Raw genomic sequence first — 19,467 nt, forward strand, 5'->3', positions numbered from 1 at the left:
ACTAAGACGACTAGGATTTAGCGGTACTAGTTTGTGCCTTGTCGTTCTGTGCCTTATAGAATCCGTCAATCAATGTCTCGATGATAAATTTGATTGTCACTTTGTAGGTGCTCTCCACGTTTTCCGAATATCGATCTTCTAAAGTTCGTTTCACAGCCTCTAGAAATGGTTGTTCAATTTTCTGAAAAATAAAATTGATCGAAATATATCCAACTCTATACGTAATCTGTCACGATAGAATGAATTAAAAACTATACAAGGTGACATTTGATATTTTCGGAGAATCGATAGAGGAAATAGAAAAAAAAATTCATTGACTTAACAATTTTTTTTCACAAACTTACCCAAAAATATTGTGGATTGAAGTCAGGTATCTTCGTATGCGTGGCTCCGACTTGATGAAGACATGTCAGAAAATCATCCATGTTGTCAAGGCCTCTGATACCTTCATCTAAAGCACCCATTACTTTTTCTGCGTGTTTTCCTAATTCTACCATATCGAATCGTTCTTCTTTCGATTTTAAATCCAAAAATCGTGAGAACATCTGTATTAATTCTTCATTTTCTTCGAATAACCTATAAATAAATGTAAGTAATAATATAAGTAATAATAATAATAATAATAATAATAATAATAAAAATAATAATAATGATATAGAGAGTTTATTCGTGGGATATGAAAGATCAATTTGAAAGATCACTTCTATGGGGCAAAATCCTGTAGAATCGATCTTCAAGTGTTGATTGCACGAATCGATATCTGTATAAGAATATACTTATAAAAAATTTCAACTTATAATTTTTTTTTTCAAAGAATACATATATATTATAATATGTATAAAATAATGATAAAAGAGTTTTTGCATATAAATTGTGCTAATTTTACAATAAAATTTATTCTTAAAATATTCTTAAATAATAAGCAAAACTTAAATTTATTTGAAATATTGTAAATTCAAATTTGAAATCAGAAATATTTCGATATAATATATTTTTATATATTTTTTTATCGCAATGTTTTATTATTTATTTTTCTTATAAGATAATTTCAACTTTCTATTATTTTTATGTAAAAAAAAATAATTAACAAGATTGATAAAAAATTTTTTTAATCCATTTTTTGATAACATTGTCATTGTTATATGTTAATATTATTATTTTATAACCATAATTGAATCGTTTATTTTTTTTTTCATTATCGAATCAATTTTTATTTTATGTATATAAATAATAATATATTATTACATATTTTTTGACAAGACAAAACAAGAAAAAGTACTCAATTTCTTTTTGAATTTTTTTAGGTGTCATAAATTTCTAACTTGCCCTTTAGAGAATAGGAGCTTTTACGATACATCTTGTACTTCCTTCAAAACTTTTTGAAACTTGATCTAACAACTATTGTTACATAAAACCGACATTCCTTTTTAATATATCTCTATTCCATATTCTTTATCTTCATCTTTCTTTTAACCAACATATCTCTTAACCAAGTTTTCTTTTTTCTTAATTCTTTCTTTTCAAACGAATTGAATTTCATCTTTATATACTTTGTATATGCACATTGGTATACATTCAATGATTTTATTAATGATATTTGTTTCCCCTCTTTTCTCTTATTTTTTATCTTTCATTAAAACATAATTTATATGTATATCCACGAAAAGATTATTTTATTTTTATATTTTTTCATTAATTTAATCTAGATAGAAAAGAATAGAAAATAACTTCGTTATTTTGTTTAGGAACGATATCTATATGTATAAAATAATAATAATTAAAATATTTATTTATATCAGATATTATATATACATATATATAACGAGTTTATGATCTATTTAAAAATATAATGTATTTATTTATATATAAAACACGTATTATTTATTTTTTACAAATTATATATAAATATTTCATTTTGTTTAACTTAATTACCGTTAATTATATGTATTGAATAATTGAATAATTATCAAAATTAAAATTAATATTTGCAAGATTAAAAAGTTGCATTTTTTTGTTTTGAAATTACAAATTTTCGAAAACTATGGATTTTAGGAAAATACTAGATTTACAAATTCATATTCAATGTGTTAAATTAAAATCTATGAGAAAAATCTATCAAAGTTTATAAAATCAGATATATATTGAACAATATAATATAATAAATATGAAAAATAATATAACAAATACAGATAATTACAAATACAGGTATATATATACATATTGCAAGTAACAAATAATTTAAAAAGAAAGAAAATTGTTTAATTATTTAAAAAATAATTGAATTATTTAAAAAATTATTAAATTATCTTTATTATTGTTTTATCAAGTTCTTTGTCTTATTTGCATTTTTATTTTCATTTCGTTTATACATTTAATTAGTCAGTCTATTCTAACAAATTGTCTTATTATCATGCTCTACTTCGTTTTCTCTTAGTTCTTAAGAGTCACAGCGAAGAGCATGGAAAGATGACATGGCGGAACAACCTTAGAATGTTGAGTGACTAAAATCTTTAGTCTCAAGCTTAAAAATTCATTAAATTCATTAAATCTATCAAAACATTGAGCAAGAAGTCTAAAGATTTAGTTCCGATAAACATTAATTTTAATTAACGCAAATTTTAATATCATGTCAAATGAAATTTTTTTAACTATTATATAATATCTAATATAAATTGATTCTAGCTAAATATATTCAATCCCAAAACTATCCGACTATTAATATAATACATTATATCATATATATTATATTCTTCTGATTCAAAGAATTATTATTTATCATTTGTTATAAAACTTTTTAAATGGCAAAATAGTTTTTGCTTGATAATTGTGAACATTTTTCGTTGTGTCGAAATAAATTCAATAATATTAATATGAAAATGTGTTGAATATAACAAATATTTTTTATCGATAAAAAAAGATCGAATTATATCACCAACAATGAATAAATAAATATAATATTCAACATTTTCTTCAAAATACGTTGCTCGTGATTTGGTTCGACGGTGAGTTAATGCTATCGATTAGGCTACACGGTTCGTGATTGGTCAATATTTTTTTGTTAATAACTTGTTAATAAAACCGTAACGAAAGTTTTTCTAAAAGGAAAATATTGTTTGAAATTACCTCATAGGAATCTCCATTTTACAGATATTCCAATTTTTGGAACACTCTGTATATGTTCGCTATGTCCTGAATAGATAGAATCAATAGTAAAGAACTTAGATAAGACTCTTGAGATATGAATAGCTCATAAGAATAATTATTGACTTTGATGTTCTATAATCAAACCGCCAAATTACTGTGCACATATATTATTTTAGGAGAATTCCTTGAAGTTTAGATTTAAGATAAGATTTCCTAGCTTAAATGAAAATTTAACAAATATATAATAATAGTATATATTATAATAATATATAATAATAATAATAATAAATAATATTATATAAATAATATTACTTTTCAAATAGTATCATTTTTTCTGATATTATTTTGTTTTATTCGATATATTGAAATGTTTCGTTTTAAAAATATATTGAAACATCTAAAGTTCTTTAACATTTTAACATTTTTTAACATTTTAAATAAAATTATTACAAAATATTATGCATTTTTTGAAAATTTAAAATATGATTTATTTTATTTTTAATAAGAAAAAATACAAAGAGAATGATAAAGATTTCAAATATCTATCTCGAATATTTCAAAACATTGAAGAAGATTAGAACGTTTGAGAAGAGAATTGATTTCAGGATTTTTTTCTCTCTCTCCTCCTTTTTCTCCTTTTTCTTTGTCCTATCCAAATTTTCAACTTGTTTGGTCAGTGAAGTACATATAACGCTACACTTGAAAATAGAAATGCTATTTTCAAATAGTATTTGTTCGTGAAAATACTTTTTAGTTTTGATTTCAACTTTTCAATATTTTATTTCAAAGTTATTCTCTTCATCCCTATTACTTATTGGCTGCACTTCTTAATTTACTAAAAAAATTGTTTTAATATTGATAAAATATGTTTTATACCATTTCTATTTTTTTATCTGTGCTATCGTGTTAACCAAAATTTGATTAAAAAAGGATGACATGTAAAAAAAATTCTTATTAACATTAAACTAACAGGTTGTGAATTCCAATATTCCAAGCATAATACGCACGTATAGCACGTTTATTGATTCCGGAGGCACTGGTTGGACTAAACGTCTCTGATCGACTTTCATCTCGAACCATGATGTCGGGGATATAGGCAGATCAAGCTTGATTAAGTTGCTTTAAAGCGGTTCTCCGTACAATTTGCATACATTTGAATATGTTTATTATTTGTTGTTCGATATTTGTTGTTTTCATCGAATAAAAAGTAAATCAAATATAAATGACGAATTTATTAATTTTTTTTCTAAGTACTAAAATATACGTATGTATATTTGGATTGGTCAATAAGACATTGTTATTTTTTTTTTTTTTTTAAAGAAAATTTTCAATTTTTCTAAATTTGTTTTGCAAAAACAATTTCCAGCTCGATTTAATTCAAACTTTTCTTTTTATAAAGTTATGACTTTTTTTTTACAAAATATCTATATCTTTATGAGAATGAAATTAATCTCCAAAGTTCTATTATGTTATGTTATGAATGCAATTTTGCTTGAAAAAAAATTTCATTAAAATCAGAATTATCGAATTAGCTAAATTTTTTTGTTTCTATAAGTGTATATCCGGGTATTATTTCGAAATAAGCAATAATCGTCTAGTTCAAGATTTCCGCTTCTTTGTTTGAAATCGAAATTTTTTATTCGTGAAAACAAGAAACGGAAAAGAATTGTTTCATAACCGAATGAGATGATATATCATTCTATTCTTTTCAAAAAAGTAATTAATATTGCTCGGACGACCACTTTATGATTTGTCACTATTTCGAGCCCGTTCTCGCTCGTTTTTTTTTTATCTCTTCCAAGAACAAAAGTAAGCCGAATGGTATATTTTATATCTGTCTTATATCAAATAATCATTTGACTAGTCTTGGACGAATTGATTATTTTGGAACATAATATCATATAATATTTTTAAATAGATAAAACCGAATGAAAATATAAAATTTTGATGATACATGAACATAGACTTAGAATAATTATACAATGTATTTCAGGAACTATTAGCAATAAGAAACGAAAAAAGAATGAGAAATATGTTTTCAGCGAAGTTGAAAAAAAAGGAAAAAGATAAAGAAACGAAGAAGAAAAAGAAAAAAAAGAAGAAAATAATAATAAATAAAAAGAAATAATCTGTAAACATGTATAAAAGATTAGAAAAAAGAAGAAAATTGATTATAAGACTAAAAGAAAGCTTATTAAGAAAGAGAACAATAGAAAAGAGGATGAAAGGTGGAATTAAAAAAAGAACATTCGTGTTTAAAAAATGGATAAAAAATAGCATGGAGGATAGTGGAAAATGAAAAAACGGAATAGACTCATTTTCACGTCGACTCGTCTAGAAACAACCATGAGCGCACTATTTCTGCGCCTGGTCACGTGAATAGGTCTGAAAATGCCAATACGAGGAAGTCCATTGTCCGTTAACAGTCGGATAGAAGCGGAAAAACAACAGTCGCTTGCGTTTCATGTCGGAACTTTCAATCCTCGAACATTCGTTAACATTGAAAAACGAACAAAAAAAGGAAAAACAGAAAAAGATAAATACATCCACATCATTTATTCGTTATTAATCGTTTGCTATTTTATGAAAATATCTTCATCAAAAATTATCATCAAGCCTATAATCGGAACGATGGTATGAGAGAAAAAATTTTGTTATGTTTGAGGAATTTAATCACAACTTTTCGATAATGAGTTCTGAGCGAATTTTCTGTGTTCCATAACGATTTTTCTAAATATTCTGTAATTGTATTTTTCAATATTTTTTAAACGAGATTTTTTTTTATATACATATATATATATATGTATATAAAAAAAATATATATATATTTAATCAAAATTAAATAAGTTATGAATCCTTATTTTTGTAATTATTCACATAAAATAAATTAAGATCTATCTTAAATAGACATTATATACATATAATAATATATAATATAAATAGACATTGTATACATTACTTTGACATGAGATAACGATTGATTATGATTGATTATACTTATCATATATGTATGTACACAATGAATTTCAAAAAAGATATTTATTAATTTTTAATAAAAATTTCTTTCTTATTTTCTTTAATTCTCTCTTTCTAAATATTTTTTATATCCACTTGATTATTGGTTAAAGGAGGATCGAATTTGCACAATTTTCTCTTCGATCTACGATAAATTATTTCAGGGTAGCCCTTTGTAGGCATAACATCCTGTACGCTCTAATTACGCCGAGAGTGCATCAATATCAGGAATCTCATAATTCAATAATAAAAGGATAGATAAAGATAGAAAATAAAGAGAGAGGTCAATGCATGTAAAATCCCTCAAAAGGGATTTACCGTGAAAACGAATAGCGAATAATGGAATCATTTATTGAACATTGGTAAGGAAAATGTAATTAGGTGTTAAACAGATTTAAAAATATCAGTTGATATTTACAAGTTTGAACATAAGTTTAACCCTAATTGAATTTTTTCTTCCCTTTATAAAAAAATTGATTATGATTTAAAACAATTTTTCATTCGGATACAATTTCATTTCTAGATTATTGTGGCTGCGCATCTCTAGAATCAGTGGTTATTTCTCAATAATATTTTTTTTGTTTTTTTTTTTTTTTTAGCACCACAAATCTAAATAAAATTAATTAGGAAATACGCAAAATTAGACTCAGTGTCTGTTTTATGCGGTCACACAATATAATAGTTTCCTATTTTTTTTTTTTCATATAAATATTCGTTTTAGTAGAATAAAGGCAGTGCTTTTTTTAATTAGAATAAGGTGATTATGCGAACAAGTAATTATCTTTTTTTTTATTAATTTTCTATTATTTAAATTTTTTTATCAAAAAATAGGACAATTATTAGAATTTCAATTTTTATATTTATAAGTTTTTATTTAAAGATTTTAATTTTTATTGTTATGATTTCTAATTAGAATTTTTATCATATTTATAATATGATATGATTTAAAATATCTATTTTTTGTTACAGATATTTGCCAGTCTTTGCGATCATTTCCCACGAGTAACAACAATGCAGATTTTTCGCATCTAATGATGAATTACATGTATTTTGATTCTTCCAGTCACTCAACTCGGATGTCGGAGACATTTTGCGACGCTTTTCTAGGCTTTTTGTGCCTCAATTATGAATGAGAATCATGAGTATGTTGATGTGCTTGTTTTGCAATTTTTTTAAAATACAAAACTAATTAAAAAAACTAGAATAAGTAATATACTTCTGATATGTCTGTTAATTATAAATAGATAGAGCCGGATAGATATAATTAAATAAATTGTATCTGATCGAATAGATATGCGTTTTCAAATGATAACCTGTTTCAAAAAATAAAATTTAAAAAATGGAGGATAAAATTGAAAAAAGTGATTATCATTTATGGATACTCGTTTTGTCCATTGATTCCGTGATCGGAATCGTGAAATGTTTCAAAACGAATGTTGCACTCAAGATTCTGCGTACATATACGGATAAAGATCCTTACGATCATCGATCGTTCATGTGTATTTATCTTCCTTTTTATTCTTTTCTTTCTTTATCATTAATTTAGTTACTGCAATTGAGTTTTTTTTCACAAATATAAATTGAAGAAAATAAAAAGTAGAAAATAATTGATATAATGCTTGATTTTTATTTGCTATAAACTGATTATCTTTTTTATCTAATTATATCTTTTTATTTAGAACGATTATGATTTAGAACGAATTTTGATTGAAAAAAAGAAGAATTGTGTATGTACTTTGAATTTTTATAATAATAAACTTGTCAAACTTGATAAATAAATAAAATATAAAATTAAAACATGTAAATATTATATTATAAGTTAATTATAAATATTAAATTATATTATAAGTTATACAATTTCTAAATTGTAAATTTTCGCCAATTATTTCTTATCTGAATTCTCGGATAACGTTCAAATCTATCTGGAAAATTATTCTTAAAAAAAAAAATAAAAAAGAAAAATAATTATTCTTGAATTACACACGAAACTTCAAATACGTCAATTATGATGGGTTATTACGCCAGTATAAAAACCTATTGTTCTTTCGAACATTGGAAGATCGATAGATAAAGAGGAATTGCGTGCGTTTGACAGAGAAAAAATTGAAGAATATGAAATCTAGTATTTGTTGAATAGAAAGGGTTGAAGGAGGGGAATAGAGAAAGAAAGAGATTGTTCGATTTTAATTAACATCAAAGATCTCATAAAATTTACCCGTAATTTTTTTAGTTAATTTTATTAATATTGAATATTGAAAACTGAATATTTTTTGTATTTTTTCTCAAGTAAGTACATATTGAGTTTTTCTATTTCCAACTCGATAAATATAGTATCATATCTTTATCTTATCTACATATATTCACTAATTCTTATATATTCTTTTTACTATAATCAATTTATTACACGATTCAATTTTATTCTTTTATATATATATACGTATATTTCTGATATGAATAATTAATTTTTTTTTTATAAAATAGATATCTATAATTATATTATTTCGATAAAATTGTAATGTGATATCATGCTCCATTAACGTTTTAAATGAAAGCAAAGATAACGTTAATTTATATTTGCCAATCTTTGGATATCATATCGTATAATTTTCATCATATATATTCATATATAGTTTCTCGTATTTTAATTTTAATAATTAACAACAGATACATTTTAGAAAAAAGAAATGGTATTGAATAGAGGAAACATGAAAAGAGTAATGGATGATTCACAAGCGCGGCAAATATTTTATAAAATGAGAGATGATCGTTCGAATCATGTAAAAACCGACGAATAGTAATAAGGATTGCTGATGAAAGTTTTTGATCGAAATCTGGTTTTCTATTAAAAAAATACGTCAAATCCTTATATCAGATTTGATAATGCAAAATTGAGAAAAAATTGTAACAAATTACTAACAAAAACTATTATTTTCGATAAACATTTATCGCGTTTCAATGAAAAAAAATTGAAAATAAATATTTTATTTCATATTACAAATGTAATATATGTATACAAACAAATGTAATAATATTTCGAATTGATAATTGTTTTATAAAAATATCTTGCGAGTTTTCGTTTAAATATTTTTGTTTTAATTTATTTTAAATTTTATACTGACATTCTATAAAAAATACAAATAAAATATTTCCGATCAACTCGATAGTATTCAAGTTACTCACTTTAGGTATTTGATTTATTTTAGTTAGAAAAGAAAATAAGAAATGATTAAATCATGTCATATATATAATATAATAAATCATCCCTTAGAACGGAAGATGAAAGAAAAAAAGATGTATAGTAAACGATCGTATAAGAGAAAGATGCGATATATAGGAATCAATGAGCGCATTCTGCCTTTGGAAAATTGCGTTTGACGTTGATGGTGTCCTTGAAGAGCCTAAATGCTCATCTAATCGCGTAATAGCGTATGGCGCTGTGTATGGGCTAACGTAATAATACATACGTCGTATCTCATCAAATATTTGATAAAGTTCAAATTAAAATTTGTCTTATATTAATAATTTTTTGTTGAAAATATGTTAATTATTTAACATTTTTTTGCGTATCACGATAATAATATCATTACAAATACGATTGATTTTGGAAATTCGCTTCTTGACGTTCGATGCAATTTGATAATGTCGATTTTCCAAGAAACCGATTATAAAATTTTCAATGATCATCGTTTTATCGATGAATAAAATTACAGAGGAAAATTTTACATATAATCGATTCGAACTGTGTTTATATATCGAATATCTAACTATTTTTGCATTTATTTTGTTGGATAGTAAAGAGTAAAATAATCGCCTGTTGAACGAAAAGCGTTAAAACGTTACAAACCTCATAAGCATAAAGACACCAGTCGTCTCCAATTTTCTGGATACAGCTTTCCAGCTGGCCATAACCGTAAATTTTTGTTTTGCCGTAAGCGGAAGTCGTGGATCTGTGGTAGGTTGATTTGGTGTAGCCAATTTGCCAAGTTCGCAACCCATATCGAGTTGGCTTATGTTTTCCTCTCTTCTTGACGAATAAAAATAAAAAGAAAATCACCAGCACAATTGCTATTTATCTTTTATCCACAAAAGTTTAATACCACGAAAAATATTCACCTCTATAGAAATATTAAGCTTGGAGTTAAAACATTTGACGACTTCGCGTCAACGATGAATCTTTCTACACCATGATAGAAATCAATCCGGCCGAGAAAACGAACGAACGAACAAACTTTGATCAACCAAGCAATCGTTTCCTTTTCCTTTCACAGTTTGATCGAATCACTTGTGCCTGAAGCGTTTCACCAGATTATTCGATTAATTTTATTGATCCACTAATTCAAGATCGTAGAACAAAAATGAATTTTCGTATCTTCCTGAATTAATCACTTTCGAATCATATTTATAATTAACATTTTACGAATAATATTTAATAATTGATTTAAGATACGGATTTAACATGGGTTTCCAATGGGTTAACGATCCATTCCATTCGAGACTAACTTGATCGAAAATGTGTCAAACGTTGGTATGAAAAGTTAAAAAGTTCACTTGTCCTCGTGTTGATTTAAAATTCGATTCATAAATGAATCCGCGTGTTCAAATTTAGCGAAAACCACTTTTTTCTTATTTTATTATTGATTTATCTTCTTTGAATCTTGCTACGGATTTATATATAACGATGAATTTGGATCGATTTCCTTGATTCATTCGAAGATCCTTTTCAAGAACGTCTTTTCATCTTCAACGAGTAAATGTGTCGAAAATTTCTACTGGACGAAACATAAGAGAATTCTGATTGGAACGACTTTTGCGATAACAGTTCGTTGACAAAGAAAAAGAAAAGAAAAACGATGGACATTGGTTATACGATTGGAATTATCCGTGATCTGTTGGATGAACAAAAAGGGAAAATAAAAACAAAACGGTCGAATGGATGTATTTTATTAACGAATGTGTACTCTTAAAAAAAAAAAGATAGATTTAAATTGATTTTATTACTCGAATCATTGGCGTTTGCCAATGTTTGATGTATTTTTCGGTACAAAAGTTATTATATAGTGCATAAACAAGAATACTGAATGTTGAAATAAATTACGATTCGAATAATTCAAATAATTAAATTTGAAAAAATTCTTATTCGTATTGCTCAGTTTTTTAACGAGTTTTACCAATTTTATCAAATATTAAATATTAACGATAAATTTGAATATTTTTAAATTTTATTTTTATTATTTTTATAATTTTTTATTATAAAAATATGTTATATATCAGTCTTTTTATTTTGATTTTTGAATTTATTTTTTGAATTTAAACGAATTTTGAATTGAACGTTTAAACGAATATACGAAAAACGAAAAAACATTAGATTTCGAGAGGAAAAATGTGAAAAATATATAACGGAAAATAAGGAAAAGTGTGAAAAGACAATTCTTATTAAAATTTAAACAAAGTTGGCGACGACTCGTTTCGTAATTTAAAGACAAAATTCTTAAAGAATTGTTGCCGTAGTTGAACCGAAGATAAATAATTATAAGGAAAAACCGAAAAGAACGAATAAATAAATGAAACTTTCTTCTTCGATGGAAAAATATTAAACTCGACACAGAGTGGAAGCAGTAACGAAGATGAAAATTAAAAAGAAAAAAAAAAGTTTTCGAGAAATAATTAGAAAACGCCGGAGTTTAAGATTAAAGAGATATACATATACAAATATATATTTAAGAGTGGAAAAAGATCAGAGAATATATATATATATATATATATATATATATAAAAGAAAAGAAATCGAATATAATTCAAAGAAAATTTGAATAAGAGTAATTCTATTGGATAGTCTTTAAAAATCGATAATATTTGAAAACTAATGATCCGATTCATCGAGTACGATTCTCGTCTGTTATTTTTGAAATAGATTCTATTAAAATAGGAATGGAGGCGAATAATATAAATGAAAAAAAGGAAGTATATTGCCATTTATAAATAGAGATCGAATGGATGTTGACTTTTATAAAAAAAAATTTTGTGCCCAATTTTTGAATTGTTTCATTTTTTTTATCTTTTAATTTGCTATATTAATTTTATATATAATATAATTCAACTTTGTAGTATATAATGTAATATATAGTATTTTAAAATTTATTCAAATCATCGTTAAAATTATAATTTTAAAAAATTGTTAAATAATACAATTTAATCTCAAAATATTCTATTCTAATTTCTAAAAATCCTATTTATTTTATATTTTTGTTTTGAAATTATTCATTAAACGTGCATTGAGTGACATTTATTTTGCAAAATTTAAAATAGAATTCATATAGATATATGATCTAATATAAAGATCTGAATTTTGAAGAAAAAAATATCAATGTTTTATCATTTCATATTATAAAAATAATGTAATAACAAAATAATATCCAAATTTATCTGAATTTGCTAAATGTTTGTTGTACACATGAGTGTATTGCGATATAAAAAATAACGCGATAAAACTTTGAAACGATAAAAGTAAATGCAAAATACATTTTTGTTCTATATTGATGAGACTTTTGATCAAAAAACGGAATACAAAATACAAAATACAAAATAGAGCGACAAATTTAACTACTTATGCGATATATAATATCATTTTTTTTATTTTCCGTAACGAAAAATATTTTTCAAAGAAGAACACGCGTAAACATTAGATTGCAAAATTTGATAGAATAATTAAATTTTCGTTTATTCGAAATCACGTTTAAAAGGTAAACTACTCCCGTTTGACATCGTGTCAAACATTTTAACACGAACATCAATTCCCGTCGCATATAATCCTTTCCCGTTAATCACTAATCGAAAACCAAAAGATGAAAAGGATGAAAGCAGGAAAGAGACGTAGCCGAAAACAAAGAAGAAGAAACATAATCCATTTTTTTTTCACAAAGAAGAAAAATCTTATTCACCGTTCAATCTTCTCTCCCGAATATGACACGAACAAAGTAAACAGGGTAAACAAGAATGATGGAATAAATCACCTGATGTGCGATACGCGGTTTCCCTGATCCCCTGATACGATGTTTCGCGTACCACGAATTGTCAATCACGAATTGTCAACCACGAATCGATTCGAACACGATTTATAACCCGTCAAACTTCTCCTCCTGTTTGTTGGTCAGTGGTACTGCACCCTGTTTCCTCTTCCTCATCTCGGTCCACGGAAGAGAGAAGCGAGTATCGTAACGCGCCAGACGAAATTTCTCTCGTCCCTCGTGAGTACGCGGACTCCTCTCGATACGAAAGCGGCGAGATCTCATTCGAATCACAGTCTCTCGAACCTGAAAAGACCTGTGAATATTACGATGTCGAAACACTATTGGTGAGCGGCACACGCGACACGGTTCCTGTTTTCTATCTTTAGAACGTCTCCCGGGGCTCCGGATCGAGGGGATTTTCGAAGGGGATGATGATTTTCGTCGCGAATTCCGTGTTGCCTTTAGCCCAGACGAGCCGAGACTGAGCCAGCGGTAACAAGTGCTCAGCTCGAGCGCGCACATGCGCGCAACCAATCCTCCCCTTGTCCCTTCACCAACCCTCGCGTTAACCATCTTCCTCGATACAATACCTGCGACCAATTAATCGACCACTTTGCATTTTTCTCCGCCGCCGGAGAATTGGATTGGACAATGGAGGGGATAAATAAGGTTGCGAGGAAGATGATGATTTTTATCTTTCGTCTTTATCTTGAAAAAAAGAATCTTGAAAAAAAGAAAGAAGATTTGTTTCATAATGGATGATTTGCGGGAAAATGAAAAAGCGATCGCGAGTGAAATCGCAATAGTTTGTATCTCTGTACATCTTTTTATTCGTAGCTACGATAAAAAATAAAAATTGATGGAAAGTAATAATTAAATACATTTTATAAAAGTGATTAACGTGATAATAATACCATGGCAAATCCGACAGGTGTGTTTACATTGGTTAAGAACGTAGAACGGAGAGGTTCTATGAAAAGGCCGGAAGATCCTCGGCTCGCGATCAACCTACCAATCAGCTGGCTTTGTGTTGATTCAAGCGAAAGCCGCGCGGCAAGGTTTCCGTTCTTTCAGAGGCCGCTTCTTGGTTTAGTTCGCCACGACGCGTATCCTCGACGCGACGTTTCTCTCGATCCGTTCGATAAATCGATTTCTCTGATCAATTGGCGAATATCCGATACTTTTGAATGGTAAAAATAAACTAGTGCGTCGAACAAATTACGGGAGCGTTCTACTTTGTACGTTTACGTGTCGTCAACGCCCGATCCTTGCTTCGCTTTTATCCAATTTCCTCTCGAATTCGCGTTGATCGTGATCAAACGATTAATTGAGTACGACAATATGAGCATCGAATACGGTTTAATTGTAAAAGATTATGTTTTCGAATGATATTCTCGATGGATATATATTATTTTTCATAGAAATGATACGTCGCGTCATTGAAGTTGGCAAAAAAAGCAAAAAGAAATGTTTCGATGTAACAATAGTAGCAATAATATTTCGAAAACTATGAGTTTACAATAATCCGTTTCACAACTATTGTAATCGAAGCTCAAGGCATGAGTTTTTAATCCTCCTAATAACGATAAAACGAAGCAAAATTTCTTTTCGTGACAATTTCATAACAAAACGAAATTGGAAATTTGTGGTGAATAATGAATTATGAAATGTGAAATTACGAACGATGGAAATATAAGTAAGAAAAGTAGATAGGATATATATCGGTGACGCAAAGCTGGACGAAAACAACGATCTTCTTATTGATCAGGTAGATATCGGCAAAAAATTTTAGAAATCTTTTTTCTTACAAAATATAATTTATAAAATACAAAATATAATTTATAAATATAATACAAGATTGTTTCTGTTCATTCGTAAATGTCCAATCCATTTAATTCGTTTAAATTGTTATCTTGATATCATCTAAATTGCTATCTTCGATCAGGAAAAAATTGTATATCTCTATAATAACAAATAATTTCTAGGAAAGATTTTTCCCTTATCTACTATTTTAAAAAATTTTAAAATTAAATAAATAGTTATTATATTATTTTTTATTATTTTAAATTATTTTTTATTATTATAAAATAAGTTATTATGGGTTACGGATTTTAAAACAAATATGTTGATTCGTGTTCAACACCATTTGAAAGCGCTTTACAAAGTTCGATGATTATTCCAACCATAAATTTGCATTTTCATAAGATAAACATGACTGCTATTGTATCAGATACACACGCACGATCGATAATCTTTTAGCAAGTACAATGTGGAAAATAGAAAACTTGAACTTTTTTGAACCTTTAAAGAAAGAAAAATTAAAAGTACGATTTAAAAAATAATATTTATTTTAAAGAGAAATTATTTAGCAATTTTTTTCTATGTACAATTATACATATGATATAATTTCGAGATTTTGAATTTTTAAATTTGATATTTACTTAGCTATTATACGCGGAGAATATCTCTGTTGGATATTATACATTATTTTATATGACATATATACATTAATTTATATCAAAAAGTCATTGTATAAAAAAGTCATTTTAAATATGTAAATAAATATTATAAATAATTTCAAGAAAATACTAAATTTTAAAAAGCTATATGAGATAGCCTCGATTGATTTCGCTTCAGTTTCTATTTATTTAAAATTTCAGAAATTCGAGCTCCAAATTCTCTTAAGTACTTAATTAGTACTTAATTATATAAATATTCATGAATGCTAAATTATAAAAAAATATGTGAGATATTCTAATGATCATTCTTGAGCCTTTCCATAAAATATATAACATTTGGTGAGATTTATTCAAACTTGTCAAAAGTTGGATTGAATTTCTGATCGGATATAACAACCATAATAAGAACAAACCTCATGGTATAGACCTAATGATTCGTATCGAAAAATTATTTGTTTAATCATTAATTGATTCACTGCTTTTTAATTTAAATCGAAATGTAAAATTAATCGTTACGATTAATCAATTAATTATTTCATCCCTCCTTTGATATTTGTTTAAAATATTGCGAAAAAAAGAAAGAAAAAAGAAAAGAAGAATTTCCTTTTTTCTTGCCGCAAACAAAATATTATTAGCCGAAGAATCGTGTTTTCGAGAAAGAAACACGCGGATATACGGATTAAATACGAGCTTTCGATTGAATGTAACGCGTTTTATTGATTATAAATTATTTACGCAACTGTATATGCATTTGATTTATATCTATACTATATACTATTAGGATCTCGATAATAATTGGAATTTTCATTTTTTTACTCGCTCTGATTTTCGAAATCTCAACAAAATATCATCTCGTGGACTTTCAATTTTTTCATTCTCGTTATTTTATCTTTTTGTTTCAATTTTTTTGTTTTTTATTTTGATCATGCTTCTTGCTCTATTAGCGGGATATTCTATCTTCGTAACGTGATACACTTTGTATCTGTTTTTCTTTTGCATTGATCACCACTAAAGATTTTTATCATGCCATTTCCTCCGTTTTTCGTTTTATTTCTCAATACAAAGTGCTTTTCGAATGATTCTCGATCCCTTTGAATTTGCTGTATCCACATAATTCGACGGTATGGTCGTGAAACTCCTCCTTCTTCCTGCCTTTTGCCCAATTTTCAACTCGAAATTCATCCATATTTTTTTACCATACTCTCTCCCTTTTTTTATTCATTTTTCTCGTTTTTTCTCACTTTTGTTTTATCCTTCTTGAATAATAATCATATATTTTTGTGGCTAATTGTAAAGATGTATATTGATTTGGACAAGAACCTCGTAATAAATCATTATTATAGAAATATATATAATCATTTATTATAGAAATATATAAAAAGATATTGATTCGTAATTAAATCTAATTTGTAAACTCGTTTCATTATTTTTCATTATTTATCGATGAATAAAGTAAAATTTGATAAGATAGAAATGGGAATATATATATATATACGTTAAATAAATATAAGAAAAGCAAAAATTATTTATTAAATCAATTTTGAAATACTTTTTAAACATATTCCTTTGCGACTCGAGTTATTCAACTAAGATGAATAATCACGATTAATATGAATTAGAATTAGAAAATACCAGATTCAGCGATTGTCGTTTCGGTTAGTGGCGGCAACTCGTTCATCGAGTTTCGACCTCTCGAGGCCGCGTCTGTGCCTGGAATCATAATTTCGCTTGGAATGAAAATTCTCGACGAAGAATCCCTGAGGCATTCCATAGTCGTCGATCGAGGATGTACGATACGATCTACGATAAGAAAACGCATGGCTCGTCTTGTCTGACAATTTTTTCTTTGAATAAAAATGATAAAGAGAAGTAGTAGTTTACCGTTTTTGCAAGATGGATAAATATAAAATTCACTATAGTATCAAATTGATATTGCTATTGTTTCCGTTGATTTATAAAGAGAAAGAGAAAGAACAAATTAGCATATGCGATTATTTAATGATTTTTCTCAAAATTTTGAATATTTGATTCTTAAAAATTTTCTTTTTTTTCAAAGTTTTATTTTAAAAAAAAATTCATCCAAAGAGAAAGAGAGAGAGAGAGAGAGAGAACAATTTTGAAAAGAATATATTTTCATATTTTTCACTGCGATATCGATCGATGTTGGATATTTCGTTTCAAAGGACACATTTTTATAATATCTAATGCTTAATAATATATAATCAATGGTTCTAATATTAAAATTTACGAGATACACAACGTTTAATTTGTCCAATCCAATCTCTGTTCAAAGATAATTAGACGCGATTCGTGAGAAAGTATTCGATTCGATTGTTGGTTGAATTACACGGGATAGTTCGATGGTATCCACGAAATCGTATCGAAGACTGATGATTTTCGAATGACTGCGAATATCGGAAGGCTTTAAAATGCTAATTATCGATGTTTGGGATGTCGACTGCACGTCAATTATTAGAATTTTAAAAAATACCGCGTTGTTTAAGTTGACGGGTGCACGATAGAGTTCGATCCAAATTATCGTGGCAGACGTTTGAATTTTTTGCGGTAAAAGACCTCGATCGGACCAAACCTGAAGCTGATGAGAAATATCCTGTCAAGAGGAACACAGGTTCAACCAATTCCACCAATTATCGAACATGTAACCGCTTCAGAGTTCGCATGTTTGCGCGTTCGAGCCTCTTCTATTTCTATAGAAAACTTTGCCTGATGAGGATCAATTTTTCTTTTTTTTTTCTTTTTTCTTTTTTCTTTTTTTCTTTTTTGTTCATCGATATTGGATAAAATGCATATCTATTATACAGGATGTTTCCCATAGCGTGATACAATTGATTAGGATCATGTTTTTCAATTTTTTTTGAAGCACAATTCTTTTTTTTATAATGTTTAAATAAGTTGTGATCCGCATCTCTTTTTGCAATTAAATAAAAATAATATTTTAAATATTCCATTTTTTATCTGCGCAAAAAATCTATCTACAGTATTCAATACCTTTAATACTTATTTACACATAATTATTATGAATTTTTATTTCTTTCGGAATTAAACTTTTTTTTTTAAATGTACGAAAAAATTCCTTACGCTTAAAAAATTTATCGATTTTTATGAGAAAAATCTTTATCTTTATCTTATAAAGAAGATAAGTCGTACAAAATTATCTTGTTCCACATTAGAAAAAAAAAAAAACAGTTAATGTGGATCAGCAATCGGATAAGATGAAATGACTATATCCACGTTATTATATTCAATATCCAAATGATTTAATCAACAGAATCACTTTATTCTATTTTTTATTCGTTTCATTCGATTTATAATTAAATTATAATTAAATTATATTAATTTAGTAAATAATTGTGAATCTATATTTTTCTATATAAAAATTATTTCTATATAAAAATTATTTCTATATAAAAATTATTTGATTTCGGTATTTAGAGAAACCACGTCGTTTACGAATATATCAAGTTCTACGTTCTACAAAATGTCTTCAAAGACAGGAAACGGCGCAGTCCGAAAAATTAAATTATTAATAACAGTAAAAATTAGGTTTTTTCCTTCGATTCGATCCGAAAAGTTTAGCAATAAAATCGTATTATTAGGAGTAACCTAGATATATAATCAAAGGAAGGTATCTCGTGAGAAAATATCCGAGTATTTAATAGCATCGGATCACGGAACATAAAGAAACTTCTCTATCGATTTTGGATCAATAATCTTGTGAGAGATCATCGAAGAGATTCATAAAATCTTTGAATGTTCATTCACAAAAAATATCGAATCGATTGAAAAAAAATATTATTTAATATATATAAAATTATATTTTA

The 19,467-nt window shown here is 26.7% G+C and overlaps 2 protein-coding genes across 5 annotated transcripts in view; one reads left to right on the top strand and one right to left on the bottom strand.

Moving 5' to 3' along the window:
• LOC102677336 (globin-1-like) lies at positions 1 to 13,658 on the bottom strand. Of its 4 annotated transcripts, XM_031509746.1 has the most exons (5): positions 13,170 to 13,658; positions 10,273 to 10,928; positions 10,004 to 10,183; positions 345 to 576; positions 1 to 181 (listed from the first exon to the last, which is right to left on the bottom strand). In XM_031509746.1, the coding sequence occupies exons 3-5, from the start codon at positions 10,153 to 10,155 to the stop codon at positions 11 to 13; spliced, it is 555 nt and encodes a 184-aa protein (XP_031365606.1). In that variant the 5' UTR covers positions 10,156 to 10,183; positions 10,273 to 10,928; positions 13,170 to 13,658; the 3' UTR covers positions 1 to 10. The 4 variants fall into 4 exon arrangements, with proteins under 4 accessions (XP_031365606.1, XP_031365607.1, XP_006614237.1 ...); XM_031509747.1 differs by lacking the exon at positions 10,273 to 10,928; XM_006614174.2 differs by having other exon boundaries at positions 10,004 to 10,925; positions 13,170 to 13,657.
• A 1,125-nt stretch (positions 13,659 to 14,783) lies between these two features.
• The window catches only part of LOC102678578, a 49,161-nt gene continuing 44,477 nt past the window's right edge, over positions 14,784 to 19,467 (top strand). Inside the window, exon 1 of the mRNA XM_006614186.2 lies at positions 14,784 to 14,934. The gene's annotated coding sequence lies outside the window, so the exon portion shown is untranslated. The remainder of the gene's footprint in view (positions 14,935 to 19,467) is intronic.

Source organism: Apis dorsata, unplaced genomic scaffold, assembly GCF_000469605.1.
Source record: "Apis dorsata unplaced genomic scaffold, Apis dorsata 1.3 scaffold_172, whole genome shotgun sequence".
Lineage (NCBI taxonomy): Eukaryota > Metazoa > Arthropoda > Insecta > Hymenoptera > Apidae > Apis > Apis dorsata.